The 19332-nt window shown below is 32.4% G+C and overlaps 4 protein-coding genes across 13 annotated transcripts; 2 read left to right on the top strand and 2 right to left on the bottom strand.

Moving 5' to 3' along the window:
- Window positions 1–48: 48 nt before the first annotated feature.
- Window positions 49–8871, bottom strand: LOC115239696 (WD repeat-containing protein WRAP73-like). The gene is made up of 7 exons (XM_029814357.1): window positions 8579–8871; window positions 8299–8481; window positions 8023–8202; window positions 4653–4892; window positions 4416–4572; window positions 4106–4315; window positions 49–4037 (listed from the first exon to the last, which is right to left on the bottom strand). Exons 1-7 carry the CDS (start codon window positions 8744–8746, stop codon window positions 3841–3843), a joined length of 1335 nt encoding a protein of 444 aa, XP_029670217.1. The 5' UTR covers window positions 8747–8871; the 3' UTR covers window positions 49–3840.
- On the top strand, window positions 4924–8004 carry LOC115239694 (probable elongator complex protein 2). The gene is made up of 2 exons (XM_029814355.1): window positions 4924–6483; window positions 6728–8004. Exons 1-2 carry the CDS (start codon window positions 5306–5308, stop codon window positions 7872–7874), a joined length of 2325 nt encoding a protein of 774 aa, XP_029670215.1. The 5' UTR covers window positions 4924–5305; the 3' UTR covers window positions 7875–8004.
- Window positions 8872–9067: 196 nt separating the features above from the next.
- Window positions 9068–16822, top strand: LOC115239698 (palmitoyltransferase ZDHHC2). 10 transcript variants are annotated; one of them, XM_029814361.1, is made up of 11 exons: window positions 9068–9510; window positions 9936–9962; window positions 10180–10274; window positions 10389–10509; window positions 10577–10800; window positions 10929–11058; window positions 11136–11262; window positions 12132–12218; window positions 13377–13506; window positions 15120–15179; window positions 15576–16822. In XM_029814361.1, exons 1-10 carry the CDS (start codon window positions 9390–9392, stop codon window positions 15129–15131), a joined length of 1074 nt encoding a protein of 357 aa, XP_029670221.1. In that variant the 5' UTR covers window positions 9068–9389; the 3' UTR covers window positions 15132–15179; window positions 15576–16822. The 10 variants fall into 10 exon arrangements, 9 of the variants coding, with proteins under 9 accessions (XP_029670221.1, XP_029670222.1, XP_029670219.1 ...); XR_003884666.1 differs by lacking the exons at window positions 15120–15179; window positions 15576–16822 and adding an exon at window positions 11378–11490 and having other exon boundaries at window positions 13377–13396; XM_029814362.1 differs by lacking the exon at window positions 13377–13506.
- Window positions 16823–17045: 223 nt separating this feature from the next.
- Window positions 17046–19040, bottom strand: LOC115239700 (putative hydroxypyruvate isomerase). Its single transcript, XM_029814369.1, has 5 exons — window positions 18344–19040; window positions 18145–18256; window positions 17844–18016; window positions 17632–17751; window positions 17046–17519 (listed from the first exon to the last, which is right to left on the bottom strand). Exons 1-5 carry the CDS (start codon window positions 18537–18539, stop codon window positions 17332–17334), a joined length of 789 nt encoding a protein of 262 aa, XP_029670229.1. The 5' UTR covers window positions 18540–19040; the 3' UTR covers window positions 17046–17331.
- Window positions 19041–19332: the final 292 nt, after the last annotated feature.

Genomic DNA, 19332 nt, shown 5'->3' with positions numbered 1-19332 from the left:
CGTAGCACAAAACGACCGGTCAGACGATCCGGAACGTCAATATCTCTCTTTTTTCTTCCTCTTCTTGAACCGATTGACTATCCTTTTTTCTCTCTCTCCCGGTGATGGACAATTATTTAAAAACTCTCTACGCTCCGATCTGTCACCCGGTGTCGATGGCTCGACGGGTCGACGAGCAGTGAGCGTCGAGGAAGCGCTGACACCGCTAGCTTAGAGATGCCCCCACCTCTAAACCGGCGTGCACTACCTTCGGCTACCACGTTACCTTTTGGTACCAAGGTGTACCTCCTCCGCGCTTGTCGGTCGTCGATGGTAGTGTTCTTGTTGCCGGACTTTCTAAACACCATGTGTGTGCGAGCACACGAGCGTGAGTGAACGTGAACGGTTCGCTGCTATACACTTGCGGCACGCTACGCTGCTGTGGATAGCAACACCGCGATGGTTTTGCATTCTTTTGCCTCGTTGTTTCTTGAGATTTACAATAAAAATTGAAGAATCAGTAATTGAACGTACATACATTTTTCAATTTCTTATTTCTACGTTTATTTACATTTTTTTATTCGATATTTATTCGGATATCATAATCGGTGCGCATGTAATATGAATTTTTTACAAATAATTGATTGGCACAAATGCTGTTGGGACGAGCGCTTTTTAACGAGGGACACAGCAACCGATCGCGTGCGATGTATAGAAATGACGTTATCGGCTCCCCTGCAGTTCGCAGGAAGTGACAGCCGGAGAAGGCAAAGAAGTTTATATTACAACGGTAATATATGGTAGATGATCGTATGTCTATGTGGCAGTGAACAGAGAGTTGGCGGGGGTAACATCGAGAAAGCACCTTCGTTCATAATAATATTTAATTGCGGTGGGAGCAACGTTTTTACAGAAGATATGAATATTTATTAGTACAAAATAACAAATATTCACATTTTTTGAAAAAAGGATACTAGACAAATAATGCTCGCGACATAGAATGGCTTTGATGAACATAATTTAGATTATTGCAGAACTTGTTTAACAGTATCTCTTAACCGGATTAAAATGTTAGATATATTCTTAAGAGAAAATAGTATATAAAAGAATATAAATGGCATATTAATTTAAAAAAAACAAAGTTTTGTATCTCAAAAATATATAATGAGAGCTATATTTTCTTGAATTAATTTCAAGTAGACTCTAATCACAAACAGATATCAAACATCTAAATTTAACAATCAAAAATTCAATGACAAAATCTTTTTAACATATCGCGGTATTCTTTGTGAGATTAGTTTCAGATTACTTTTTGATTGCACAAACAAATCGATTGCGTTTTCGTGGATAAATCTTCCTCGTAAACGAGCGTTCATTATTGAAGAAAAGAGAGAAGCGCGCGCGAGACATTTGTAAGTAGATTGGTAAATATTCGTACGAGCTGTGTGTGACGAACGGATCGCGGAGAAAGTAGGAAATGTACGTCCTCCCGAGTAGACATGAGGCCGCAGATAGTAAATCGTCGCTTGTTCGTCGCATATGGTAAAGCGCGAAAAAAAAACATGTGTTGTTATGCGTTATGTAGATAGATATACAACAGATATGTATTCGAAGGGTGTGGTCCCGCTGTAGTTGAAAAACCGGAGGTAGATTCCAGCACATTGTAACAAATTTAAATACATGCATTGATTGCGTGATGTGTGTGGAATAGTTTATCTTTACAGATTAATTTTTTTCCGATTCGATTATATTTGCTTCGAAATTCACTACACTCGGCTAATTATCCATTTTAACCGGGACGGTCGTGTAATTAGGCGCATGGAAAAGCGATGAATTTAATTACAATCTTGCCGCTTATATTCTCGCCAATTATGTACACGCAACAATTATCGTTTATCAGCGGTAGAAGACATTTTAGTCGTACCAACATTTTGCACGCGAATTTAAAAACAATGTTGCGCGCAGATTTTATTCCCAGAAAGAAAATTTGCGATGCAAATAAGTACGGTTAGTTCGATAAACCTCTTGCATCTCTCTCAGATATACAAGCTTTCACTTAATATTTTCAAACAAAAACATTATTTCTATAACTAGATCGTTACTGTGCTAAATCACACACACATACACATGTACACACGTTTTCAAATTGCAACATTATATACAGTACATCATTTTCCAATTACTTTTACAGTATTACAAATATATATACAGGGTGTCTGTCCATAAATGTCCAAAAAAATACATTGTAGTTAATTACGTACTTTTTCTTAAAGACAACTATTTTTTTTTATACCAACTGATTTATCTCATTATTCTGTACATAAAAGTATCACGATAAGATTATCGAAAACAATAACTCGAAAAATACTTAATAAAAAAATACTTTATTATAGTGTTTTACAAAGGTCTAGACAAGGGGTTTAAAAATATGCAACAAAAAATAGGGAATTCCGTTTAAAAAAAACGATGGTGACCTTTATAACTTGAAAAGGTTACGAGCCAAAAAAATTTTTTTACATGTGCTTCATTACGAACTAAAAACTGTGCTAATTTCTCTTATTAAACTTTCTTGTAACTTCAATCAGTTGTGAGATATTTGCTCGGACATTTAGGGACGGACACCCGATATATATAAAATATGTACAATAAAATCTTCCTCTCTTAATCATTTCTCGTGAATGCGAAAAATTACTTATTTATTAAATAATTAAAAAAAAAATAGATTCGTTATATCGGATACATGATTTCTTTTCGCTAGCTAAACAATATAATGTATCAACGGCATTTCATGGCCGTTTATAACAACGCTAAATGAATGCCTTCTCGCGCGCAATCTTTCCTACATTCGTTGTCGCCATCATGGAGAAAATAGACGTTCCCACGCAACGGTCGTCTTTCTCGGTGATAAAAGGCGAGATAAGCCACCGGTAGACGCATCGCGAGAGAGAGAAGAGCCGCAGAAAAATATGTTTTCTCCGTGCGCGCGTGGGGAATCGTGTATGTTAGTGCATAAACCGCATAATCATACTCGTTTAGGATCTTTTGATCCTCTTCGTGTAATGTATCACGAATAGATGGTCGCGCGACAACCATTCGCGGAGACTCGCTTTCTCTGACAGTAATGTAAACACCATGCCATTTTCAGTGCACTATGCGCCCTGCATGTCTTGTATCAAAATTTATGGAATAAATCTTTCAAAATGTATATTTTTTTCCATATAAAAAATTTCGATGACTAAAATTGCAAGTTAGTTGTTCAACAAAATAATTCTATCACCAATGTTTTCTCGATTTTTTGCGAAAATTGAGAATGCAAATTTCTTCATATTCTATTATCTCATAAACACAATAAGAATTTTATATAAATTTTCGTATAAATAACTTTAAAGAATGCATAAAATATTCTAAACTTGAATGAAATGATAAAAAATACATTTTTGCTTGAATTGAAATAGTAAATTCAGATTGGCATTTTTTATTTGTTTTTAAATAAAAATTTAAAAAATTAAATTAAAAATATTTTTGTTAATTGTTTTGAACAAAAATTACTAGACCGAGGAGTGACTAAGATAAATCGTATTTTATAACTACACTCCTGAATAGAGAAAACTGCTTCTATATATCTCTTACAACACAACATCTTTGACGATCGATCTACATATGTTGTAAATACTCCTAATTCTTTATAAATTTTTATTGTTCATCAACTTCGATCATAAAGTGCAGTATGTATAATATTTTAACACTTAACTTGTTTTCCTATAAAAGCAATATCAGAAAATTGTATAGCACAGTATAAAAAAACCGCCTGGATTTATAATTAAAAAAATTATATTATGCATTAACATGCATTTGCAATTTTCATATATTGGAATAAATCATCGCTTTATTATAACCGCATAACGCAATTTTTTCTCCTGTGGGATGCCAATATGCATCCACGATTGTCATATTTTTAGACATCGGCAGAGATTGTACACCGTTTTGGGTCCATTCATAAACACATGTACATTCAGAGAACACGAGCAATTGTGGATGCACAGGGTTCCATTTGATAGCTAAAGATAATAAAATGCATCAATACATCGTTTTCAAAAGGATTAACTTGGCTTTTAATTTTACATACCTGTAATGGGGTTTTCGAGTAACAGGTAATCAAGATAGTCCGTACAGATATTCCATATCCACAATGTGGTAGGATAAAGCTCATGCTTCAGGGCCAAGTATTGTCCACATGTGCTAAATTCAAATAGTTTTACTTTTGCTATTGAGAAATTGTCATTATCATCTTTCTTCCCAATTTCTATAAATATTGGCCTTTCGTGTATTTCACATACTGAAATTACAATAAAATCAGATTCCTTTAAAATATTTCTTGTAATAGCATGTATCTCTTTGATTTAATAAACATTGATTCGTTGATATCTTTCATTTACCAATGCATTCCTCGCATGAAGCAAAGCGTTTATTAGAAGTTTTTTCCAAATCAGTGCATTCCTTGTACACTCTTGTTAAGTAATTAGATTCCCTGATCACAGGATCCAGATATAATTGCGACAATGGTTTCCATGTGATATAGTTAAGAAGGATAATCTGTGTATACGAATTTCAATTAGCTGTAAATATTAATGTAACAGAAACGAGCTAATAAAATACAACGTGAGAGAAATTACCATTTCGTTAAATCCGATTACAGCTAATAATTGTCCACTGGGAGACCATTCAATATTTTCGATTCCTTTAAGCTCCTTGTGCGTCTCCAATGGAAGAAACGTACCCACGGGTTTCTCCCATACAGTGGAATAAATGAGCAGTTTCGGTTCGGCGGGAGAGGAACACCATATACATAACAATTCATCGTTCGGCGACCAGCGGATCCCGTCGATGCTACGTAAACGCTCGCAGATAAGTTTCTAGAACAATTCAACAATTTGATTATTACACGCCAGACGAGTGTACGATTTCTATGATCGCCAAAATAAAATTTATGAATCAGCGGAAAAATCATACTAATCCGAGGCAGTGAATGAATTCAAGAAACAAATCTCGCGCATGCGTAACAGCGCAAGCGCTAGCAGACGCTGTTACGCTTCAGTTACATATATACATAACATATATGTCTACGCGTATATATCACGTTATAAGAAAATATATTAAATTCCTCGCGAAAATAAAGTAAAAAATATGAAATTATATATGTTTAATATTTTTATTCCTTTTCGTAATAGCGTGTATTAGCACTTGCGTTGTTACGCATGCGCGAGATTTGTCTCAATTCTCAACGCCAGTCCGAGCTCCGAGCACGTGCGCTCACGACACTTGGACGATGACAACGCGTTACGTCTCCTGTTCGTGCAATCGCGTGCCACATTGTGCCGATTGGGGCAGCAACGGCCTCGTCTGCTTCGGAACGTGCAACGCGATCGCGATATACGAGCCATGCACGCACATCGGTCGCGTCACGCACACGTTGCATCGGCATCACGACCGTGTCAACACGATACACTGGATAAGGCCAGGAAACGGGGCGCCGGAGACGGAATTCCTGTCCGGCTCCGTGGACGGTACCGCGATCATCTGGAGCGAGGATCGTCAAGACGGCTTTCGAGTTACCTCGCTGTTGGACGTGGGAGATGCCGTCACCTTTGCCGACTCTCTCCAATTATCTGAAGTTTCCTTGTCCACTGCTTTCCCGAGGCTGTTGATATGCACGGGTTCTATCAACGGCGACTTAAAGTTATGGTCGAGAAAGGAAAACGCAGATGTCGAAGTTATTCAGACTATTTCCTACGGAAGGAAATTACCATTACACTGTCGCCTGATGTACTTGCCGAACGCTAAATGTCCCCTCTTGGCTGTAGCATTGGAGGATGCTTCCATCGTTTTGTACACCAAAGACTCTGATGTATCAGAATCAAATTTTATAAAAGTCCAGAGTTTATTCGGACACCAAGATTGGGTAAGATGTATCGATTTTCATCACGATGGCGAAGGAAATCTTTTCCTTGCGACAGGATCGCAAGATAATATGATACGATTATGGAAAATTACTGGGGCTGTCACGGAATCGTCGACCGATGAACTTGAACAAAAAAGAGATACCTTTACGATAAACGATAGAGAATATAATATTACTCTGGAATCTGTTCTTTCTGGTCATGAAGGTTGGATTTATGGAGTGCACTGGCAGCCTATAGAAGGAAACAATCACCAAACAATGAGATTACTGTCCTCCTCACTTGACAAGTCTATGATTATCTGGGAACTAGACGAATTCAGTGGAATTTGGACAGAGAAAGTACGTGTCGGAGAAGTCGGTGGCAATTCCCTGGGTTTCTATGGTTGTAAATTTGGTCCAGATGGATTACGTATATTGGGGCATGGTTATCAAGGTTCTTTTCACATCTGGAAGTATTCCCAAGAAATTGCAAATTGGATTCCACAATCTACACCCAGTGGCCATTTTTCCGAAGTAGTTGACTTATGCTGGGAACCAAAAGGAAGGTTTGTATCGATTAATTGGATTCACATTACAGTATTTAAGAAATTAAATTCTGACTAGTTTTGTAGGAAAATTTAATTGCAATGTAAATGTGTATAGAATTGGACTGATGTATGTGTGTAAAGTTCTTTTTTTTCGTGGATTATTACATTTCAATCTATAAATATGTGAAAAATTAGAATTTTGGATCAATCTAATGAAAAGAGATTGACAATAGAAGGAATAATTTTAAATTATACTTCACAGATTTCTCATCACAGCCAGCACAGATCAAACTACGAAAGTTCATGCACCGTGGAAGGATGATCTTAAAGAATTATGGCATGAGATTGCACGTCCTCAGATACATGGATATGACATGACATGTCTAGTTATGTTAGCACCATACATGTACGCTTCTGGAGCAGAAGAAAAAGTGGTACGCATTTTCGCAGCTACGTCAACGTTTAAAAATCGCCTGAGACCGCTAGCAAATGTCGAAGACTTCAAATCTACAACGGCCCATGGTGCTACTGTACCTTCTCTTGGATTAACGAATAAAGCAACGTTTGACGAAAAAAATGGTCAGTGCGAAAACGAAGGAGATCTAACAACACAGGATATATATGAACCACCTACAGAAGAGGAACTAGCACAAAATACACTCTGGCCGGAATTGCAAAAGCTTTATGGACACGGTTATGAAATATTCTGCATGGCGGCGAGACACGATGGACAATTGCTAGCTACAGCATGCAGATCAACCACTATAGAACACTCGGCAATCATATTATGGAGCACCGACACATGGTCGCAAGTTCAGAAATTAGTTTCTCATCAATTGACGGTGACACAAATGGAGTTCTCTCCGAACGATAGATATTTGCTGTCTGTCTCCAGAGATAGAAAATGGTCGTTATTCAAAAACGAAGGCGAAAGTTATGTGTTAATCGCAGTTAGCTCGAAGAAAGATAGTCCGCATTCGCGAATAATTTGGTGCTGTGCTTGGATGAGCGATTCGAGTTATTTCGCAACTGGCTCCAGAGACGGAAAAATCGGTATATGGTCCGCAAAGACGATGGAGGACATAACTAAAAATGTTATACCAGAGATGATTCTAGACACACAAAACCAATCGGTTACAGCGCTATGTTTTGCACCAAACTGCATAGAAGGATCTTGCGTTTTGGCTATTGGATACGAAACAGGACATATAGAAATTCGAAGAATCACTATTAATTTGGAGAAGACATGGTCGGAATTATTGAAATATGATACTTCTCAGGCTCATCATTTAACTGTAAAAAAACTTATGTTTCGACCTAATAATGAACATTCTCACGATACATTGCAATTAGCAAGTTGTAGTTCTGATCATTCAGTTAAGATATATGATATAAATCTATCATCGTAGCGTTAAAGACATGATTTTTACAACATACAAATAAATTTCTACTCCAATATCGCGTTATTCTTGTATAAAATTATACACAATCTTATGGAAAGCTACGATTGTATAAATATCTACAAAATTCTAAAATCAATTCTAACTTTCTACTCACTCGACTTATCTTCCAATTATCAGTTTTGTAAATCTCCACATTATCCTGACCTTCCTCTGTAACTATCACAGCCAATTTCTTACCATCCGGATTAAAATGTAACTTATCGAAAGCAGAGGTCTTTAGATTTTGTATATGTGACACCGTCTGATCTTCCAAGTTCCAGATAGATATTTGAATCTTTAAATATAACACTTTTTAATATTCAAGGATACAAAATTAAATTTTTTTTTTTTTTTAGAGTAAAGCGTAAATTTTATCAAAAATTATGCTTACATTAAAATCTGCTATTGTAAAAATGCATTTACTATCTGGGGACCAAGCAACACTCTGCAAACCCGCACTACCTTCGGTGAGCTTACATTTCCATTGCGGATAATTCACCGAAAATACTTGTACGATAGCCTTTTTTATATTCGCGCATAAAATATATTCGCTATTTAAAGACCATTCCATATGCTGTAATAGAGAGATAAAACTACGTGAATTATCAATGACAACATTTAAATAAGTTAAAATTTTCATTCGATCATTCTTTACGACTGATAAAACTAACCTGTATCACATCCGCAAATATAAACGATTGACGGGTCTCGAGAGTCCTTGCATCCATTATTTGCAAATTCGTCTGAAATGCAACTGCCAAATATGCTCCGTTACTCGAAAAATGACATAAACGATTGTTTATGCGAAAAATCTTGTCCTCTTCGGCGTTGGCGGTCATGATGGAAGATTTGAAAACCTGTGGTTTTCTCGACAACTCCAGTCTCGCCAATCATGACACTTTGAAATCTCCAATCAATAAACTTCTCTCACGATCAAACGTGATAAATGCCTTTTTTCGCAGGAAAATCCGCAAAAGACGAGGCAGCTGATTGGCTGCGTCATGTTGTTACGTCAAATGACGCGGGACGCGCCATATCTTGCGCGCGTAATAACCTTTTTTGTTTATGGTAGCGGGAAATATTTACATACGCGTGCATACATATGTATGCTCGTCCATGGTTACGACAACTGTCAAAAGCGACAGGCATAAAACGAATCGACGTCGGAAGTGAAGCGATGCGTGCGGTGTGCAAAGCAAGATTGGGTCCAAAATAAGATTTATACACGAGCGTCTTTGACATTGCGCCCGTTGACAACGCCACGATAATTCGCTTGCGCAATGACGAGTCTTCGCGCTTTGGCGCTCGTCCTAGTCACGGAATCCTCGTAAGGGTTCTCGCTTCGCGACGAAGTGATCTCCTCTTTTTTTTTTCGACACTGCGATGCCGTTGCGTTTCAGCGGCGGGAAGAATAATGCGTTGTCATTGATGACGGTCGGAAGGGACGCATCCTCGTGCACGGCATCGACCCGGTGAATAGAAATGGGCAAGCAAAACGGCTCGTGTTGGTGGTGCGTGAAGGCCGTCAAGTGGATACCAGTGATATTCATTCTGACGATCGTCGCGTGGTCCTATTATGCTTACGTCGTACAATTGTGCTATTGTGAGTATTCCAGAATACTTAATTTTACGTCGTTCGCTCGATGTCGATCGATTTACCGGCGTAAAAGTCGAGAAATGATCTTTCTAACCTCAAATTTTTTTTTTTTTTTTTTCTTTTTCCTCGAAGTATAGCTCGATAACGGTGTATCTATCTTCTCATGACATCTTGTATGATTCTCGAACACGAGTGTATAATTGTAAAAGTGATTAGTTGTTAGTAGAAATGATAACGTAAAAAATTAAAATAGAAGTAAAATAAAATTTAATTTATTTACATATGTATTTCTTTACATATTTTATTTATTTACATTTATTTACACAGCTATGCCACAAATGTCTATTTTTAGATTTGTGGCGTAATTGTAAAATGAAGCTTTCATTCTTTTAGAAGCTTTTTATTATATTATGATATTATGTCTGTTTCAGATACAATAGACAACTATGTTCAAAAAGGTTTGTATATATCATGTATTATTTTATTTACGTGTTAATGATTGTCGCATTGTATTATTTAGCTGTTTTATCTTTTTTTGTAATTATAAATATTATTATTAGTATCATTGTTTTACATGTTTATATGATATATTGAATATTTTATCCTAATTCTGAAGCCATATCAATCAATCTCCTGTATACACACAATACTTTTATTGTTTATGTATGTTAACAGCTTTCTACCTGCTTTTCTTCCACATCCTAATTCTGATGTTTTTATGGTCATATTGGCAGACTGTGTATACAAACTTAATGCTGGTGCCAGATAAGGTATTTTTTCTAATTTATATCAATAATTTATATCAATTAAATAGCTGTTTAATGTATTATATAATATGGCAAGAATAATCTGTATATATTTTTTCTTTTTTATAAACGTTACAGTTTAGAATACCTGATGTCGAGATGGAAAAATTACAGCAGGCAGAAACGGAAGAAGCACAGAGACAAATTTTGGAAAGATTTGCACAAGATCTTCCGGTTACTAATCGCACCATAAAAGGAGGTAACAATTTTATTTTATACATATAAGAATTTCACATTATATTAATGGCATCATATATTTTCTTTAGCTATGCGATTCTGCGAGAAATGTCAGTTAATAAAGCCTGATAGGGCACACCATTGCAGTGTGTGTGGCACTTGTGTTCTAAAAATGGATCACCACTGTCCATGGGTGAACAATTGCGTAGGCTTTCATAATTACAAATTTTTCATGTTGTTTCTCGCATATGCACTTCTCTATTGTATGTTTATTACCGCCACATCTTTACAATACTTTATACAATTTTGGAAAGTGAGTACTGTTCTTTTCCTTTTGTAATAAATTCATATGAAAACGATATATTTAGATTACATGATGGAATGTTTACATCAATAATTTTATCTTGCAATTTGTGATGAAGTTTAATCTTTTTCTTATAGGGAGAGTTAGATGGAATGGGTAGATTTCATCTATTATTCCTTTTTTTTGTTGCGTTGATGTTTGCAGTCAGCCTTAATTCCCTTTTCTTCTACCATTGCTATCTTGTTGTGCATAATAGGTCAACACTAGGTAATTATTGGGTATTATGTCTTAATGCTATATAATATGTGAATCTTGTCTGAGATATTAATTAACAATATTTACAGAGGCCTTCAGAACACCCATGTTTCGAACAGGGAAAGACAAGGATGGATTTAGTCTGGGAAAATACAATAATTTTCAGGAAGTATTTGGTGATAATCCACGGCTCTGGTTTCTTCCCATATTTAGTAGGTATGTATGTTTAGTTTAATATTTTCTATGCGACGGAATTGCGTGATTTACAAAGTGGGAACCAGTTGCACAATACGTAATAATTGAATTATTGTATCAATTTGTATGCTTCTAGTATACTGCCTATGATAATCTTTACCATAAAAAAGCAACTATGCAGTTTATGGCATACTTAAACGAAATTTGAAATGCGGTAACATATAAGTACTGCAGGGCCTTGAGTAAAGTGTGAGCAATTTTAATTTTTTTAAAGTTTATTTTCCTTCAAAAGCAAAACGATTGCATGTTTTGTGTAATACCATTTTTTTTTTATTTTTCTCTATATAAATATATATTTTTGTCTAAATACATGTAGAATGCTCCAATTATGTGGCAATATTATCATTTCTATATATATGATATTATTTAAATTTAATCTTCCTTCAAATAAAATCAGCTTAGGAAGATTTACACATTGTTGAAATATAGAAGAATATATGTGTTAAAAACTACTTTAATACATCTTTTTGTGATTAACAGTTATAAGGAAGAAGTCTATGCGATTTATATTTTATACTTATGATCAAAGCAGGATGTGCACACACAAATAGATACTTACATAAGTTGAAATTTTGACTGTTCTTTATCTTATCCCGTGTGTGTATAAACTCTTTTTCCTGTTTTTTTTTTTCCGCAAACGCAGTTTTCTAGAAATGTGAAAGCTGTTGTTTTGGTGCACCATTGACTAGTATGCAACTATCGCACATTTCAAATTGTTTCAAATTTGAGCACTATATTTGCACCGATTACGGCCGATAAGAGATATAGTAGATTCAGTCACTTTAAATTTTCACTTTTATATTGGAGTGGTTGCATTGGATGTGTTCTAGTTTGGGAAATGGTGTCGTCTATCCAGTAAGATCGCAACACCAGGGCACACCCAATACTTATGACTCCATGGGCAGTACTCAGAACAGGTCAGCATCATGAAAACTTTAAATACAAATGCAATGATAATTATCTCGACTTATCTTTACTGTGGAACTCGTTTATCTCTGCTATAAAGATATGATTGACACATATACATAAATATTTTTAAATTTGTTGCTAAATCTTGAAGGAAAAATACTACCTATAAATTATTTTTGTGTGAATTATATTTTATTCAAAAAAAGCACTCTCACTCTCTTAGTGTTTATATTTTTATATTTTTGTTTATATGTTTAGTGTTTATATTTTATATTTATTTTTTTCTATGGAGTTCCAGAGTAATGACATGATTTATAAGCTTTCAGACTGCATGCAACGCATTTGTATATTGATATTTTTGTTTGACGCTGCCTATAATTTCTACAGCTATTTCCCCAATCTTTTCTTAATATATCTTAAGCTTTTCTATAATATCTGCAAAGTCTGTGGAATCTTTATTTATTCTGCTTCTGAGAAGATATTCTTTGCAAGTTACGTTTCGCAGAATTGACAGTTTATAGTTTGCATATTTTTGTAACAAAATATGATTTGATTTTACAAAACATGATTTTCATTGATTTTATGTTTTTATATTTTATATTTTTTACTGAAATATATTTTTAAAAAAATTAAGAAAGTAATGTAAGGGATATTACTGCAAAACAAACAAAAAAGTTGTAGTATTTTCTAAAAATATATCTCGGTTATACATATTTTATTTATATAAATATTTACTTATTACAGACCGTGTGTATTGAAAAGCTTAACCATGACGTCTTTTTAAATTATACATAGAAACAATTCAGAGATATATTGATTTTTTGTTTTAAAGTTGCATGTTTTATATGTCACATTATAAATTTCAATTCAAGACGAATTCGCATAAAACTTTTACAATTATTACGTGAGGTATTGTGCATCTGGTTCTTACAGACAGTAACTTGTAATACAAAAATGGTGTAACTATGTACAATAATTTTCTTTTTATGGAAGAAGTATCTTTCTCCTCTCTTTATCGAAATTAAGATTAAATTAAACAAATAAGCGAAAACAGATAAATGAAATCATAAAACAAATGAATCAAAATGATAACATGTAAAATAGTTACATCATAAGGGTAGTGGACATGGGATGACATCAAGTAGAAGGTAGGGTATGGCTTGCAGTTTTGGAGATGGGGTAAACTTTCCCGAGCGGCTGTGCAATGAGGATACACATACTCTGTTGGGCACCCACGGGACCCAACAATGGGGTGATGAAACCGAGTTTGATTCCCCACTTCCCTACGTAAATCAGGTACTTTACAGGCTCGATTCTTAGATCGAGTCAATAATCTTGCTCAAAACAGCTAGAGCATATCAAAATGACAATTTATATAGCAATCATTATAAGTTCCTTATACTTGTGCATAAATATTTCGTTATTTAATACATGTCTACATGTAGCTGTAAGATTAAAATGCAGTGTATCTTACAACTCATAATTTTAATTTTCATAGATTCTAACGAATTTGAAATCGGTTTTTTTTTTTTGAGCGGAAATATCGAGGTGTCGATAATTTCCGAACGATTACTTTCGCGAAGCTTACATTTTATTATCTCTATACAAATAGATAATAAAATTGTGTTTTCTAGTAGAAATTTTAATTTGTAGCTTAGTATGTAACCAAGAAACATACTGTGTGTTAAAAATTGAAAAATTATATATATTATAAACGAGATGATATTCCTCGATATTTTTCATTGTTGAGGAAAAGAATTGACTCCAAATTGATTAAAGAATTTTTCTCTTAGAATTAAGATCATGAGTTGTGGAATATTTTATTTATTCGGAGGACTTGGCACATGTTCTTGCGTTATAGTAAATAAATCGATGTATATTTAGAAAAAATTTTGCATTGTGATAAAATCGAATTCATATTACATCATACAATGAATGCATATTATTTTTAAATGCTATTTGTTTATTAATAGACAATGATATATAGATTCCAATACTGATTCCAAATACTATTATTTTCTTGTTGAAAGAAACGAACATTTGTATAGGATAAAGTAGGAAAAATATACTTTAAACATCTGTAAAAAAAGCCAGTTTTTTTTTCTATGAAAATAAGGTTCTATTTATCATCATTCTCTATCCAGAAAAAATGTTCCTATCCCATATTTTACAACGCACATATCAACAAATATTATGAAAAATACAATATTAAGAAATACAAAAAGTTTGTGTATAATTTACACAGTATTGTTTATAAAATCATATGATTATAGAAATACTATTAATATACACTGATTAAATACATTGATCAAATGTGTAACGTTTTCTGCGTTTGACACGCATTACACGAAATTTTATTATATTTAAGTATATACAGATCAGATTATATATAAAATATACATCATGCACTACGAAAAAAAATTACAGTAAGTTTCCACTTTTAATACTAATAAATACTAAACGTTATTCTTTTGCCGAGTGCTCCTGCTTCCACGACAAACTAATTCAACATTTACAAGCTATTTGTCTTGCTTTTATTTCCCCTTTTAATAATTTTGTATTTAAATTGCTAAGAAAGATAACTCATTTTTTAAATGATCTGTAATATTAACTCTCGTTACAAGACAATTTTCGTTTTGTCATTTTAGTATGTATTTAGAAATATATAAAAATAATAAGTAATATTTGCAATCGTATATTTTTTTTTGTTTAAAATAAATAGATTGATATATTTTCCTATATTTTTTTCGAAAGTGTAGTAAATGTTCCAAATTTTTTTATAAATGAAAAAAATGGCAACTGAATTTTATTTACAGCATATATATTATAATTACGTATGATATATATAGGTAAATATAACATAATATATCCCCTTTGATATAATTTACTGAATTTTTGATTGACCACAGGTCCACCATTGATCAAATGACTTTGGTACAGGAAGCTACAATTTTGGCTCTTGGCGCTGGGTAATATTATCCATAATCCCCTGATGATATATCACAGCTAATTTTATGCCTGCATGTATATGTATATACATATAAGGTTTTTGAAGATTCGGGCATTCTTTCTTTCTTTTCATCCTATAATCTTAAATCTCTATTTAATCTTAATATATACTTTATCTGGGTGTGAGGAATGCAATTTAACACTGCTTACATTTCTATAATGATGATATTTATGTAACAACATTTGGGAAAGCTATAGCTTTTGTTTTTGATTTTTTGTGCAATATGTGATTCGATGGCTTTTATTATATATTTTATTTCTATTGTAATACATAAGATCTCCATGTTCTACATTGCTATCATATTTCACAAAATCGTAGTAATTCTCTTAATATAATGTATTAAAATATTTTACAGCACTGCTGTGATAGGTCCTTCTGTTGATGTCGACCAACCACTGGTGAATACCACAGAATCTGTCTGAATAGCATCGTTTGTACCACAAATTGGCATGTATGTTTTCATGCAATTGCTAGTTTGCTTTATGATATCGAGTATAATTCGGAATATAATATTAATTTATTTTTGGTGTGCTTTTTTATATTTTCTAAAAAAATTTTTTAATTATTGGCATTGTGCGTTGATATTTTTTTGTTTTTGCAAATTGGAGATTCACACTGAAATGTTAGCCTAGTAAATGCAAGTATTTTTTAACATTATGGATTGTGTCTTTTGCACACCAAAAGATTTGAATATTAACTGTATTATATATATATTGTAATATATATTATATATGGATCGTTGTTAAAAATATTGTTACAATTACTTGTAATTTTAATTATAGTATATATCAAATAATTAGACTATCCTCTATAGTAATACATTAATATCTCTCATACTATACATTTATAATTGCTTGAGTGTGTAGATTACTTGTACCATAAACGATGAGACGAGTCACTGCAGTATAATCCAGAGGGTACTGCATTTGCAATGACTATCTTTGTCAAGATATAGACATATACGTATATGGGTGTGTTGAACAAAACAAGATTTACAAATAAAGATTCGTCCATACTTATGAAAAATAGGATGATTCCAATACTCTTTTCTTTTGTTAGAGTTTTATGTAAATTATGTTTGACTTATTAATAATTTTTGACATAAAATAATATAATTTTTAATTGTTTTTTAAAAAGGAATATATATATACAATGTAAAAAAATTATCAATAGAATACATATTATATTAACTGAAAAGATTTATCTGAATAAAATATGTGCTAATGATACAAAAAGTATCTTTAGATACATAGATATGAGCATAAAGTTTATTATAATCTTTTATTGTGTAGCAAGAATCATCCTATTAATTTTTACAGAATAAATACTTAATATTATTTTATTTTATTTCACATGATATAAAATCTATGATTATTATATACATATATACGTGTATATATATATATATATAAATGCCATCAGTTTTTGAAATTTATAAAATTGGTTGCAGTGTATAATATTGTTATACAGAATAATGGAAATGCCTGTACTTATATTTCTAAACACTTTTGATTATTTATGACTCACACATTAATTTGCAAAGAAAACAAAATACTATTTTTACAAAAATACTTAAAGAAAAAATAAATTATGCTATTAATACATGTGGTGTACTTTACTACATGCTATGAATTTCAGGTATAAAAGATTGTATATATACGTCTTATATTAGACTGCCATATTTTTGCTTATATGTGTTAAGATATTATTTATGTTTATACTTGTGCAAGGTATAAGAGCAATATATATGCATTGTCAATCTCACATGTACATAATAAATATCAAAAGCCAAAATAAACATATAAACATTAATTTACATATATATGAGCTATGCAATAATAATGTTTATTTAGATATATTAATTCTACATCTCTTATGTGGTTTATTGAAAATTATTCATTAATCACCGCTAACTATAGCAATCTGTTGATTGTTTTAAAATGTAGTTTATATGTTTACATAAAATTGGTATGTAGATGTTTATTTCATTATAATTCATATGTAATACACAGACGTAATATGAAAATATATTTCTCATTTAAAAGATTATAAATAAAAAAAATCATTTATACATTTATATATACATAACATATATATACATGAATATCTATTTACAGATTGTAACCATATTTCTTAATCCAATTTAATCCTTCTGTTGTTAATGATTTTGGCCGATATTCCAAACCAATATACCCAGTGTAGCCTGTTCTTTCCAATAAAGAAAAGACATATTTATAATCAATCTCTCCTGGAGTATCTGGCTCATGTCTATCAGGAACTTGAGCTATTTGAATGTGGCCTATAAGAATGATAATAATACTATACTTTATGAAAATAACAGTATAAATATATTAACATTATTTTTTGTTTATTACATCTAAAAATTAATATAATATTACAAAGAAACTAACCCACATAAGGCAAAAAATCCTGAATGCATTTTGTAATATTACCACAGCAATGTTGTAAATGGAAAATATCCATTTGTAGCTTAAAGTGTACACTGTTTATCTTCTTAACTAAATTTAAACCTGTAGTGACAAAAACAAAAGAATTACTCTATAAGTCTAGTATAAGAAAAAAAGTAATGATAATTACATAAACAGTGAATTTGGTCTCGCACCTTTCTGAAAATTATTCATGTAATAATTTGGAACACTGTAATTATTAATTGGTTCAATGAGAACGACAATGTCTTCCGATTTACATTTTTCAATGGCATATAACAGGTTTTTTTCATAAACTGTATCGTTAGCAGCAGTTGGCGATTCCACTTTTCCTGACATTACATGAATCCTAAGGAGAGAATCTTGAGAATAGAATTTGTTGTCATCATTATATAGCATAAATTATTTATCCACATAAGCATTAATTCTCAATTGTATTTGTACCTTTATAGCTTATTATATATAGTTTACACTCACATTTTACAATCCAAAGCCTTTGCATATTCTATCGTTTTCTCAACACTTTTCTTAAAGTTTTCTTCTTCACCTGGAATTGCAGCAAAGCCCAATTCTCCTTTCGTAACATCACCTGTGTGACAGTTCAAGAGTTAGAATTTAAAAAATTAATAATATTACTTTTATAATGTAGCGTGTGAATACTAAATACAATACATACCTGTGAATACATTCAAAAGTATTTGATCGACATCTGCTTTCTTTTTAGCTGCGACGATCTGTTGAATGGAAAAGTCAAATGGAAATCCACTTTCAACTGCTTTAAATCCTGCTTGTTTAGCCAGCTGATATCTGTCAATAATACTGGGGGCCTCCGTAAACATAAAAGATAGGTTACTAGCAAACTTTAAAGCCATGGCAGTAGTTGCTATACGAAACGTGACCTATTACAAAATGAACTTTCATTCAATTATATACCGTATTTACTGATGTATTATATAATAATTCTTATCTCTATGATAAGAAAAAAATCTATAGCAATTATCGCTTAGCTATTAGATAATTTCGAAGATTGCCACACATATATATATTCACATCTGCTGATCATAGAAAATAAATATACTTATGAGTCATAAAATAAATATATGTTTATTTCTCGGAAAATGTTCTTATTATCACATTTTTTATACACATATATACACACATATTTGCCAACAAAATACATAAAAGATCGATATGCGGAAACCAAGTATATAATACGACGTGCTGTATCACGCTTTTGATTTCACTTTCAAAAAAGATAGAGATTTCAAAAAATATATGTTTTATATATTTGATATGATTTTTATTATATTGAAGAATATTAAACGATGTATTACAAAGTCATTTAATCATCTCGTCCATCAGCTGTTTCTTTGAATAAATTACATATAATTACTAAAAGGAATGCAGAAGGGGAGGGGAGAAAAAGGAGAATGCGGATTGAACGAGATTATTCCCTGTTAATTATAGATTTATTCTTTACAATTTTTATTTTTGCATTTTTTCAATTTTTTTCTTCTTTTTCTCTACAGGTCTGAATGATATAAATAATATATGTGTCCAAATCAGTGATGCTGGCTTTGTCAACTTGTCCGCCTTACGTCGAAATTCAAGATCCTCTTTTCCATTATCGGTAGCTAATAATGTTACGTCATGTTATGAAATTAA

This window comes from Formica exsecta, unplaced genomic scaffold (genome assembly GCF_003651465.1).
Source record: "Formica exsecta isolate Colony F162 unplaced genomic scaffold, ASM365146v1 scaffold393, whole genome shotgun sequence".
Taxonomy (NCBI): domain Eukaryota; kingdom Metazoa; phylum Arthropoda; class Insecta; order Hymenoptera; family Formicidae; genus Formica; species Formica exsecta.
This window is presented reverse-complemented; position numbering and strand designations above follow the sequence as displayed.

Excerpts from the sequence above, each read along its gene's own strand:
- LOC115239694 (XM_029814355.1), top strand. The coding sequence starts at position 5,306 with ATGACAACGCGTTACGTCTCCTGTTCGTGCAATCGCGTGCCACATTGT. Across the intron at positions 6,484-6,727 it reads TGCTGGGAACCAAAAGGAAG|ATTTCTCATCACAGCCAGCA; the intron begins GTTTGTATCGAT and ends TATACTTCACAG.
- LOC115239698 (XM_029814359.1), top strand. The coding sequence starts at position 9,390 with ATGGGCAAGCAAAACGGCTCGTGTTGGTGGTGCGTGAAGGCCGTCAAG. Across the intron at positions 11,263-12,131 it reads TTTCTTCCCATATTTAGTAG|TTTGGGAAATGGTGTCGTCT; the intron begins GTATGTATGTTT and ends GATGTGTTCTAG. Across the intron at positions 12,219-13,376 it reads ATGGGCAGTACTCAGAACAG|TTTTGGAGATGGGGTAAACT; the intron begins GTCAGCATCATG and ends TATGGCTTGCAG.
- LOC115239696 (XM_029814357.1), bottom strand. The coding sequence starts at position 8,746 with ATGACCGCCAACGCCGAAGAGGACAAGATTTTTCGCATAAACAATCGT. Across the intron at positions 4,893-8,022 it reads ATAATTGGAAGATAAGTCGA|AAACTTATCTGCGAGCGTTT; the intron begins GTGAGTAGAAAG and ends GAATTGTTCTAG. Across the intron at positions 4,573-4,652 it reads TAATCGGATTTAACGAAATG|ATTATCCTTCTTAACTATAT; the intron begins GTAATTTCTCTC and ends TCGTATACACAG.
- LOC115239700 (XM_029814369.1), bottom strand. The coding sequence starts at position 18,539 with ATGGCTTTAAAGTTTGCTAGTAACCTATCTTTTATGTTTACGGAGGCC. Across the intron at positions 17,752-17,843 it reads CATGAATAATTTTCAGAAAG|GTTTAAATTTAGTTAAGAAG; the intron begins GTGCGAGACCAA and ends TTGTCACTACAG. Across the intron at positions 17,520-17,631 it reads GGATTTTTTGCCTTATGTGG|GCCACATTCAAATAGCTCAA; the intron begins GTTAGTTTCTTT and ends TCATTCTTATAG.